The sequence below is a fragment of the Seriola aureovittata genome, chromosome 12 (genome assembly GCF_021018895.1).
Source record: "Seriola aureovittata isolate HTS-2021-v1 ecotype China chromosome 12, ASM2101889v1, whole genome shotgun sequence".
Classification (NCBI taxonomy): domain Eukaryota; kingdom Metazoa; phylum Chordata; class Actinopteri; order Carangiformes; family Carangidae; genus Seriola; species Seriola aureovittata.
The window spans coordinates 5242956-5255238 of record NC_079375.1 but is presented as its reverse complement, the minus strand read 5'-3'; the positions used below and the strand labels follow the sequence as shown (position 1 = coordinate 5255238).

The following is a 12283-nucleotide window of genomic DNA, read 5'->3' as shown; positions in this document are numbered from 1 at the left end:
CACCTTCACCTTAGATGTGGTAAAAAGTCATAACTCAGATGGTTCATACGCAAAAATATAGATTGAAAGAAAAACAAAACAAAATATATTCATATACACGAACTCTTCACCAATAAACAGTGTGAAAAATACCGATATTTTAAACACTAACTAATATGTAAGCAGCCAACTGTATTTAGTTTTTGACTGAAAGAAGCCTAATGACATTTTCATTTAAGTACTGTATGTTTTACTGTACGTTTTCAGGTACTTTACATGAACATTTTTTATTAGAAAAGCTGTTAAGGAATATACAGCACTGACATTATAAGGGCCTTAAGGGACCAGTATACTCAGTTTCAGTGGCATATGAAGCAACTCGTGCAGTGGTGACTTTTCTCTGTAATTCTCTTTTTTTCATTTGTGGCACAACTGTTTCTGTCACTTTTCATGTGAACTACCAAGCGCGACACTATGAGTTTCTTCCAGGAGAAACTGTCTGAAAAAACTGTGCTTGGGACTGTAGCCGTTTGGATCAGGAATAAACACTTTTGATTCTCAACATGTCGCACAAAGCACCACCAATTTGTGTATAATCAAGTCGCCATGCAGTAACATGTATGTTTTGTATGTTAACAAATACAGAAAAATATTAGTGATGTAAGAACTATTCAGATCCTTCAAAAATATTCTATTACAGTACAGAAGTATTATCAGCAACATGAGCTCTAAGTAAGACTAAACAGGATATAAAGTAGTTAAAACTAGCTTCACCTCAACCAGCTGCAACATTACAATCATGTCAGATAAATGTAGTGGAGTGAAAAGTACCATATGCCCCACTGAAACATGCTGGAGCAGAAGTAAAGACCTGCATAAAAAGGTAAGACGCAAAGAACAAGTAACTCAAAATTATACTTAATTACAACACTTGATTTCCAAGATATTTTCCACCAAACAATTTCAAGTGAACAACCACATGTTTTTGTCCTGTGTTTTTAGCTGTGCTCCAGTGAGTTGCCCATCACCTTCACTTCCTTTGCAAAGTGAGAGAGCAGTCTCTGGTACAAAGTTCAGTTTCAGTCATTTGCAGTTTCAGTTTTACCTGTTCCCTGTACTACAGCCTTGAACTGCAAAATCATTTGTCTGGGTTTGAAATAGTAGCTATAGTTGTGATTAAGTGCTGGCATGGAGGACTGGAGCAGACATAACACATTATACCTCCTACATGTGGTGCCAGTCATTGGATACACAGAACTAACCTTTTAAACCCCACTAACTTACAAGTGAGTCTGTCCGTGTGAACTCATGCTGTGCCGCTAAAATTTGTTTAAACCCTAACCTGAGTTTTATGTTAAACTCTAATTAAAATCCCAAAATACACATAGACACCACATATATTATATTTGCTTGAATATTTCACTCAGTGTAAATAAATATATAGTTTCAATGAAAAGTCAAACAAGCTGATAGAAGATGCTGCCAGACAATGTAGAATAAGATGATTTTAACAAACCTATAGTTACTTCTGATTAAATAAGAGAGGAAAATGGATTTTAAGCAGTTAAAAAAGTGGGATGAGGCTGTTTCATTAGCATTTAAATGTTTCAGAAATATAATATAATTCTAAACATGTTAAATGAATTGTGCTGGTGTGATGTAAAGAAAAGAAATCAGAGGTTATGATGTAATTCCTCTTAAATGAAACATTATGACAATATACATCTGGCAAAGACAAGCAGATAAGCAAAAACGTTCTTTAATCAAATATTAACTTATTCCAGTTTTGTGGAAAACCAATAGAAGAAGCATAAAGCTACAAAGAAATAATCAGTAAGGAACCTTTATACAGTCGGCCTAACATACATACATATGTTGAAAAAGACACTTCCCTCTTTTACAGTGAAACATTGAAGCAGCTCAGATCTGATTTCCACCTTCCCACATTTAGCCTCTACAATCACTGTATAATGTGTGATGGGAATGTAACAGCTGATGCTATCAGCTGGCCAAATGACACATGAAGTCACCATCTCCACTGCACATCTTTACATCACCGCACACTCATCCTGCCACATACCTCTGATAATCTGTCCAGGGAGAGTCGGCTGAGTGTTCGCTTTCAGCATCAGGTCCACACACACTGGTAACTGAAGAAACCTAAAACAACTACAGGCAGATTATAGTGTGACACTGTATGTAATTGCTACATAAAGGGTGACTGCACTGAAGCCACCTGCAACCCAGATATGAGAAAAAAGAACATGAAACCAACAGATTATGAGAGGGTTGTACTGTGGCAGAAACTCGGGCAGGAAACCTCAGGTAAACCAGAAGCCACAAGACTGAAGTTCACATGACATTAGACTTCACTGAGCTGAGAAAAGTTGTTCCACTTAATGTAGGTCACAAAACATGTTCCCTGTTTTATGAGGAAAGTGATGCAGGTAGTTTGTGACTCTGGCACCATTCTCCTGTTATATATGGATGTTTTTTTTTTTAGTGGCAATACTGTCACACTGTGGTCAAAGTCTGATATGGCAACCAGGCAGACAGGAACACAATGACCATATGATATGAATGTCAGTCTGATGTTTGTAGCCATGTCCCAATTCAGCATTTCGTAATTCTAAGATGGTGGTGTATGCAAATTTACTAATGCAAATCTGTGAATTTTTTTTAGTTATATTTGAGCTATCTGACACTGATCCTTGGAAACAAACCGTTCTCTCTGAGGTTGGACAGAAACAGCAGAGCAGCTTTTACTTAAAACATTTATTTGATCCAATTCTTTGGAATGTAATAGTCAATGATCAGAGTCTGAGACAACAGAGACGGATGAGTCTGGGTGCTGACCAGAAAGTCAAAGTACAAACAATACTTTTAGTCACTTAAGGCCTCACTGCTTTTCCATTTTTTTACTTTCTTATTTCCTTTCTTGTTTTTTTTTTTTCTGGATCTGAGACAGCAAAATTACAGAAGCAGTATTGAAAATAAATTTTTTTTTGTCATACAAGGGGGGAAAAAAAAATAAAACAATGGCACGTACATCAGTGACGGTACAAAAAGACAAGGTGATATTATACCAAGTAAATAAAATTGTTACGTTTCAAAGAGACAATATAAGCTTTTTCGAGAATGAAAAACATCTCTGTAAATTGTACATTTCAGAATTATAACACTGTCATCTGAAACCGTGTTAAAAAGAAGCAACAATAACACTGTCCTCTTCTACCTCCTTTCTCTCTTTTCATAAATCAACATCATAAACACAGATTTTTTTTTTTAAATATATCAGTGCAACATTTGTTTTCATGTCTAGTGCTGCAGAATCCTTTCTTGTTTAAAAGGGAAGGAGCTTTATTAATATCTGGCTGACTCACTGGGAACACACACACATTCCCCGTCTGTAAAGTCAGACTGAAATTGCATTTTGATCACCCACAACCTTGTCTGGCAAAACACAACGCAGTTGATCTTTTACTGAGAAAAGAAAAAACGATTGAAGCAGTGTGGTATTAAGAGCGAATAACGAGTGTCTCAACAGTCAGAGCACCTCCATTTGATGGGAAATGTTCGCTCAGGCGTTACTGAAACCAGACGAGGATTTCAAATGACCCGACTGAGGAGGTGGATTTCCTTTAGAAAAACTTAAAAATGTCTGATTTGAAAAAGGAAAGCACTGAGAATTGATTCTAAATTGATGCTGACGGACAGTCTCACTTCACATTTTGAGCCGTCATGATGCCACATACTGTAATGCTACATTAAAAATGGGCAGATGTAAGCTCCACAGTGCAGTGCAACATGAGACAAACGCTGTTCTCCCCGTTGCTAATAAATATATCAGTCCATCATAGCTGTGTAATGGCTTTAAAAAAAAAATCTTTGCAAGTACAATCTGTGACGTAAATGACTGCAGAGTGAACAGAGTTGTTCATTGACACCAGTGCGGTGTGAGACTCAAGACTCCTCCCACCTGAACGGTGCTATGAGCAAGCGACCAGCATCACAACACATTCAGCTGCAAAAGCTAAAACACAGCAAAGCAGTATTATTAGCACAAGGCTTATTGATTTGAGCTTTTAACCAATGTTTACTAAAAAATATACCCAGAATTAAGTTTAACCTGATTTTCATCCAGGATTTTTGTGCCCCTCACAGACTCAGAAGCTGTTGAAATTTCTGCAGTAAGAGGACACTGATCACAGTAGTTCACAGTGAGGAAACCCTTTTGAAACTTGACAGTTAAGAAAATGGTGGATGTAGAGAGTGGTGAGTAAAATGTGGTTTGTAGTTAAATAAGATTCAGATTATGAAACAGAATCCTACAAAAAAAAACACAGTGCTTTAACTGCAAGTTACATTTTTAAAATCCAATTTTCACCTGTTTTAAACTGTCAAAGGAAACAAAAATTAATAAAAAAAAAAAAAAAGAGCCCTATAGTTTACTGGGCATGTCTGTTGGGTAGTCTGGTAGTGAACTCATCATGGATGTAAAATGTGACTAGTTCTGTGTGTCATTTCAAACCACTGCAGCTGAAGGGAAATAGGCTTATGAAGCATGATCACTGTCGGAGCAATGAGTCACCTGCTCACCTGGTGACTCATTAGTCACCTGTTAGGGTTGATGAACCTAATTCGATCTTTCCATCAAAGATCATTCATACATTTCTCCTCTGATAGTCGACACTGAAGATACATTGACAGAGAACAGCATTGTCATGGCAAACATTAAATCTTGATGAGTTTTCAGAAGCTTCCACATCCTGTCCGCTCAGCAGAAGATGCTGACGGACCCGAGGAGAGACACTTTCAGTCTTTCTTTCTGGTGTCTCTCAGGACTGCTGGACGCACTTCAGGTTCAAGGTTTAACAGTCATTTTGTGTGCCAGTGAGAATATTTCAGTCCTGACGATCCGTCTTCGACATGCTGTCAGCATCTTAGTGGTACTGAGGCTGTCTGTTTTACCCTGTGCACAAAGCGTCCCTTCCCATGAGGCATTTCTCAAGAATCCCAAATCTGTTTTCGTCATTGCAAAAACCCTCCTGTTCCCAGAACACAACAACAAAACTCACAAAATGACAAATAGATCACATTTGTGAAAGAAACACAAACAACAGGTTTGTGTCTCTGTCTGTTAAAATCAACATTTTTTGTACATTTTCAGAATCTTGAAGATTAGGTGGGAGTTTGATTCCAACATAGAAAGGATACTGCGGCACTTGTGTCTTTTTCTATATATATAAAAAAAAAAAAGCGCTCAAATATATTAAAACCTATGTACAATATGTTGGATGTGTCATGTGCCATGAAAACGAGGCATTCAGGGCTCCTACACATTTTTCATTTTCCAAAATTCCAGAGCTTTTCTTAAGTTTTCCAAAACCTAAAAGTTAACTTGGGTTTTAACATTTTTAGTCTGTGTCAGTACGACCGTCATCAAGGCAAGAAAGATCTACAGGTCTACACCAACATGTGTTAGTTGACAGTACATGACAATGCTAAAAAAAATGTGTAATTGTATGATCACAATGTTTTTCTGCGTGTTTGTGTAGGAACCCTGGACGGAACGCCAGCCGATGAGAAAACAACCAGCAGAAAACAAGGCAACGGAAAAACTGGAGGAAAAAAAAGGCACTGTTGGAACTAGACGCAGGTTCAACGGGCCTGGATGGTACCCGCTGCACACACACACACACACACACACACACACACACACACACACACACACACACACACACACACACACACACACAGAAGTATGCTTGCACTTCATGTATACAGATACAGTAAACATAAGCGTAATGCACACACACCTATAGCCAGACTGGATGACACATACACACCTTAAATGCAGATGTATATGAATGTGACACATGTATGTACGTACACACACACACACACACACACACACACACACACACACACACACACACACACACACACACACACACACACACACACACACACAGGGACACATGGCTAGCTAAAGACCCAGATATCAGAATCGCAAATTTCACATACTCTGCTCGTTCTGTGAAACTATGACATCTGGAAAAAAAGAGACAGCAATAACAAACAAAAAAAAATCAAATCTTATCTTTCCATAAAAGTACACAAACGATACGTTCATCTGAATTGGTCTCAACACCAGCATGTGATTACATGAAATTAACATAGCACGCCAAAAAACAAATAGAATCCTTAGTTTTCTTCTTTTTTTTTTGCTGTACAGATTCTTTATACACAGTGCCCCCTACAGGTCAGTCCCTTCCACCGCCGCTCCTGAGAAATAAAATTACATCGGCTCACTTTCAGCCCACCCTGCCGTCCCATTGGTGGCTTCAGCCCCCATCCCGTGTTCCTCCTGCTTGATTGGCTGCATCATGTGTCCACGTGGAGCGGTCTCCGCTCCGTCTCCCGTTTCCTCCTCACGCCTCTGAATAGTTAGTCTGTCCGTTCATCTTGTCCTTCTTTAGCTTCACGCCGTCCACCAGCTCAAAGTTATAGTTTTCCAGGGCTGATAAGTTCCTGTCCGTCATGCTGCCCTGCGAGCAGGCGCAGTACAGGACGACGCCGCAGATGGCGCCCAGGAACACGCCCAGCGCAGACATGGCGATGATGGTGATGAGGATGGGGTCCAGGGTCTTCAGCATGTTGCCCGGGCCTCCGAGCTCACTGGTCTCCTGTGAGAGGGAGTCCATCGCTGCAAGACAGAGAGAAATATGGACACAAGTTATGTTCCATCCAAATGAAATTAGGCCTCTGATTGCAGGTTTAAAGGACCATACTGGTGGTTTAACATGATCTGGACCATAAACTACAAATGGCACATTCAGCTTCTCTCCAGGAGACAACACTCATGTTCATCTTCTGGTTTTACTTTATCCCAATATAATGACCTGTGAATGTTTTTCTGGCAGTCGAACCTTAAATCTTGGATGTCAGATTTTCTGTGAACACATCACCAAAGACCTGGTTTCAACACAGACCCTCCTCACAACTACTTCAGCATGGATCATGATGTTCACAGGAAAATAAATGAGTTAGAGTTAGGGGTTAGGGGTTAAACTGTGGTGGCAAGTAATGAAGTACGTTAATTAAAGTACTGTACATGATGTACACACTAATGAATCTATAGATACGATTCAATAATATAAGTCATATTATTATGGAATGGGCCATTTTGCATTATGTGCTTTTTAGTTTTGGGACTTTAAGGATAAGGATCTTGATGCTGAGAAAGCACTGATGATGAACTGACAATTTCAACAGTGTCATGTCAATGGAAATGGAAAGAACCAGCTGCCTGGAAGGTGGGAAATTAATGTAAACATTTCAAAATATAAAAAAAAATCTCATTGTATACTTTGGAGAAATCGCAAAATCTGATATAAAATATATATAGTTAATGTTTATAGCAAAAACATAGAAATCCACTGATGTGATCCTTTAAGATGTCAAAGAAATATTTGATGTGACAGAGAAAAAGACACACAGTGTAAACATTTTACTTTCTGGAGAGGACAGACAAGACTTTTCAAGAAGAAAAGCAAACTGTAGAAGAGAAAACACAAGCGAGATCCCTCAACTCTTTTTATTTTGGTATCAATTCAAAGTTTTTCCTTGGAGTCAGAGATGTACTCACGTAGGATGAAGATCTCAGTCGGCGGAGACGTAGGAACTTCTGGATCTGGAGGAAAGAAAAGCAGACGCTATTAGTTTAAAGTCAGCGATGGTGTACAACCCAAAACTAAACTGAACAGAATAACATACAGTTGATTACGTAAGAGAAATCAAATCAAAAAGACTAATGTCAGAATTAACCTGCTGTTCTAACAGCAGCTGGACTGAGTGTGTTTTAAATAGTATAACACTAAAATCTTTGGTGTAAGTGAGATCTAACACTATTATACACACCCTTGCACTCCTCTGCACTGAGCCCATCCATGATCTGGATGTTGTCCACAGCTATGTGACCTGTACTGCGTCTGTCTGCAACACCTTCCACCACCACCTGCAAAAAAAACCCAAAGTCAGTCAGTCATCTGCATTCACTGAAACACAAGCTTTATATACACAGCTTAACATGTTAGATTTTTCAGCAAAATTAATCTTATCAACCAAACTTAATTTTTTAAGGCATATTTACATGTGCAAATATGCAACTTGTTAAAATCTCAGTAGAAATTACAACAAATCAGTAAATTACAAATTTATGTTGATTTCGGGTGAAAAACCACTGTTTTACATGATTCATCAGTATAGTTATGCTTAGTCTTCTTGAAAGGATCTTATTAAGGCTCTTTGTTACCATGGGGGAAAGAAAAGTAAATGAGGTGAAGGTAAACTTGCATCAAACATGGACTAATTTTTCATACATTCTCAGCACAAGCTAATCCAGTTCAGGGTCAATGAGACTGGGGCTCATCCCGGTGGCAAAAAAACAAACAAAAAAACACCCAAAAAGTGTATCACAGGAAAATTTTGAGTTTCTAGATTCCAGTTCCTCCCACCCTCCCATGTTTGTGCGTTTTCACATATCCAGGACTCTGTATTACCTGATATGAGACACTTGAATGTGGCAGTAAAACTCGTCCCTCTCTCCAGCGGTTGCCCTGGCGACTGCTGACCATCCACAGTGTCTGGCCTTCCTCTGCCTCCTTCCTCTGGTTGATGTGAAGCGATCCCGTGTGTTCACCGAACATGTGATACCAGAAGGACATGCACAGGTCGGCGTCCGGCGCCGTGATGGGCAGGCTGGCCAACCTTGCCTTCTTTTCCTTGTTGTCCTCGCCTTCGCCCATTTTACTGGGCATCTCTCTGTCAGTCAGCTGCATGTAGATGAAGTTGCCTGGTCTGCCTGCAGGGGGCAGCATAAGATAAGGTAAAAGCTGACTGTGTGTTGCGTTTTAAAAAGGAAGCTTGTAATCACATTAATGCATATACTGACCCCTTTGGATTAATGTCGCTTTTATATGAACAAAAGCCTTAATATAACCGATACCAAGCTGTATCGTGACAACCAGGTTCCCAAACTCTCAAGGTTTCATTATGGATTCATTTCATTTCATTAACTTGTTTGTGTAATGTAGAAATCTCTGCTGCTACAAAGGTTTCACTCTTCTTCCATCTTTTCATAAAGATCAATGCAATTGTTAAGTGTGACATTTCTGCAGCTCCCAAAGATGTCAAACTCAAGGACTGGACAAGGTTTTTCTACAACAAAGAACTCGACATCAGCAGCAGGCTTCAGGAAAAGATCTGACTTGACATCACAAAGAGCTCATTTTTTTACACTTGTAATCTGGTTCAGTCAAAAAATCAAGGTGAAATAATTCATTTTAGAGCTGCTGCTGTCTCCACAAGGAAAGAAATCCATCACAGGAGCTTTGAATGGAGGGAAGGCCAGAGAGCGGAGGCATGTTGATGAATCTGAGTGCAATATAAGTATTTCAAGGCCATCCATTCATTTTCAAAATGTTTAAAGACTCAGAGCATCTGCATGTTCTGTTCTCTTCTCGTCAGTGCTGAAGGTAAAACGTGTTTATACAAAGACTAGAATAGTTCTGTTTCTTTGCACTTCTTTACAATGCTGCTGATGTTTTGGTGTATTTCAGAGTCTTGATGCGTTAGTTCTTGTTTTGGATGGGTCATTTTTATCACTGGTTCTATGTTGTTCTCAGGGGTTGTTTTCAGGTGTCACTTAGGTTGTTTCTGCCATGAAATCTTCTGTGTGATTATAATAGACATGTTTTTTTCAATCATCCTAGAAATATTTCTAAAATACAATCTTTTTTAACCTTTAAAGACACAGAGACCATTTTACTTGCTTTATCTCATCACGCCTGGATTACTGCAACAATCTTTTTACATGTCTTACCCAAAAATCGATTGATCGTCTCCAGACTGTACAGATCTCTGCTGCCAGGCTTTTAACCAGAACCAAGAGACACGACTACATTACTCCTGTTTTAGCCTCTCTACACTGGCTCCCAGTATGTTTCACAATAGATTCGAAGATTTTATTGATTACTTTTAAAACTCTCCATGGCATCTCTCCTGGTTACATTTCGGACCTCTTAGTTCTGTGGAATGATCTGCCTGAGGAAATCAGGTTGGCAGAATCTGTGATCTCCTTTAAGTCCCTTCTTAAAAAGAGCTTTTATCTGAGAGCTTTTTCAGTTTTACCCTCCCTCGAAGTGTTTTATTTCTCTTAAAATGACTCAGTACCGTTTTATGTTCTTGACAGTTAATTGTTCTATCTGTCCTCTTTGCTTTGAGATGTATTGATTCTATTGATTCTATTTTATTTTTGCTATTGTCTGTAACTACGTTTTTGCTGTATAAGTGCTCTATAAATAAAGATTGTTATTATCATTATTATTATTATTACTATTATTATTATCATTATTATATTGCAATAACAGTGTTTCTGTATAATTCAGATTTTATGGAATATCTTGTTGTATCTTGTTGTTTGTCTGTAACTCATTTTTACTGCTAGTTAACTTGACAAGGATATTCTTAAAGAAGAGATTTTTAATTTAAATGAGGATTTCCTAAGAAAAATAGAAAGGAAGTTATTGTTGTCCTTAACTCTCATTTGAAAGTTCATGCATGCTTCCTATGAAAACATTTTTGTAAGGAAGGGACATGTAATTATTGCCCTAGGATGTTTTTGATTATAATCTTGTCTTTGTCAAAAACAAAACAAAACAAAAACAAACAAACAAATTATCTGGGTCAATTTGCCTATAATTGGCAACTGTCCTAATCAGAATGAATGTCTCATTTCTTTGGTGTCTTTGACTGGGGAGGTCTTGTTTTCATCACTGTGCTCTGACTTCTAGAAATGTGTACATTTCTATTTGAAGTTTCAAGAAATGCAACTGATTCACTCCAGGCATCACAACATTATCTCAGTGATGGTTCTCCATGTTCACTGTCTCTGTCCTTCAGAGCAGGAATAAGGTTATGTGTCCAAGGGGGATTTCCTTCTAGACAACATGCATATTTTCCCTCATTTCTTTAAACAGAAAATACGTATTGTTGTAAATTCCCAGCAGCACTGAGAGTGTAGTGTTATTTAAAGCTTTGTTAAAAATACTCCAACTTCTAACAAAAGAGGGTTAGACAGGCTTTTCAACAGCTGCATGCAGAGTGCTCTCCCCGAGCATCTGTCGAGTGGCACTGGTATAAAAAAAAAAAAAAAAAAAAAAAAAAAAAAAAAAAAAAAAACCCTCGAACACAAAGGTGAACACGCGTCTCGTACCTCTGTGGTCGTGGGTCGGCCCTCTGTGGATGGCAGGTGCTTCGATGGTCTGGATGAGCCACTCGGCCCCTGTACCGGTCTCTCTGGTCCAGCCGCAGAACGACAAGAACTCAAAGTTGCAGGCGAACCATACGTACGCTGCAGTAAAGAGAAAACAACTGTAGTTAGAAGCTGGAAACTACAAACTTTAGCTGATAAATTGCCTGCATGTTTAATCTAATATTAGATTGACTGTGAATTCTCTGTTGATTTATTCAGCTCTGGAGTTCTTCCATGTTTCCCAAAACACGGTACTGCTAATTGTGCTAAGCTCCCTGTTAGCCAGGATGAGGCCTAACCAATACGTGATGTGTCACCCGTCGCTTTATTCACCCGACTGCACCCGACTTCATAAGACGTCTAGAGGTTCGTGTTCCAGCCAAGATCCCACCACACTCTTCAACACAGCTAGAGCAGTGATCCCTCACCTGCTTCCCACCAGCCGACACTGTCAAATATGTTTGATGCAGGTTGAAACAGAAGCACTGCTCCCTAAAAATGCCAATTTTTACATAAGAAAACGCGAGAAACCTTCTCTTTCAGCCTGACCGTCATATACGTGTCGCGGGTTTCTCATGGCTACACGAAGGAGAACGTGCACAACGCTTCTTCAGAGATGTGTGCGTGGCATGGTCATTTCTTTTTTATACTTCCACATACATCTTTTTAGGCATTTACTTTTTTTCTTCTCTGTTTCAAACCAGCCTCCCCACACGATTTGAATCGGCCAATCAGCTTGCTTGACATTTCAGTAAGTTGCATTGTTGAGATTCAGTAGGTGTACATGTGCTCTCCTGTGAACAGTTCTACGCCCCCTCTCTCATTAAGTAATCCATGATCTATATATATATACAAATATTTTTCATTTCAAAAGTTTAACTGCTGGATACAAGATGTCTCCTACATCACTGAAAGCCAATGTATGTGCAATCCAGGCTTCAAGTTTCCACAACACACTTTTGTAAAGTTGTCCGTTGGACCAGGATT

The 12283-nt window shown here is 38.9% G+C and overlaps 1 protein-coding gene across 2 annotated transcripts in view; it reads right to left on the bottom strand.

The window, feature by feature from the left end:
* Positions 1-2739: 2739 nt before the first annotated feature.
* Positions 2740-12283, bottom strand: part of LOC130178525 (neuropilin-1a-like) — an 85577-nt gene continuing 76033 nt past the window's right edge. For both annotated transcript variants that reach the window (XM_056390851.1, XM_056390850.1), the window contains exons 14-18: positions 11258-11395; positions 8544-8845; positions 7903-7999; positions 7631-7675; positions 2740-6688 (exon numbers count right to left, since the gene is read on the bottom strand). In XM_056390851.1, coding sequence (XP_056246826.1) covers positions 6414-6688; positions 7631-7675; positions 7903-7999; positions 8544-8845; positions 11258-11395 — 857 coding nt within the window. In that variant the 3' untranslated portion in view covers positions 2740-6413. The remainder of the gene's footprint in view (positions 6689-7630; positions 7676-7902; positions 8000-8543; positions 8846-11257; positions 11396-12283) is intronic.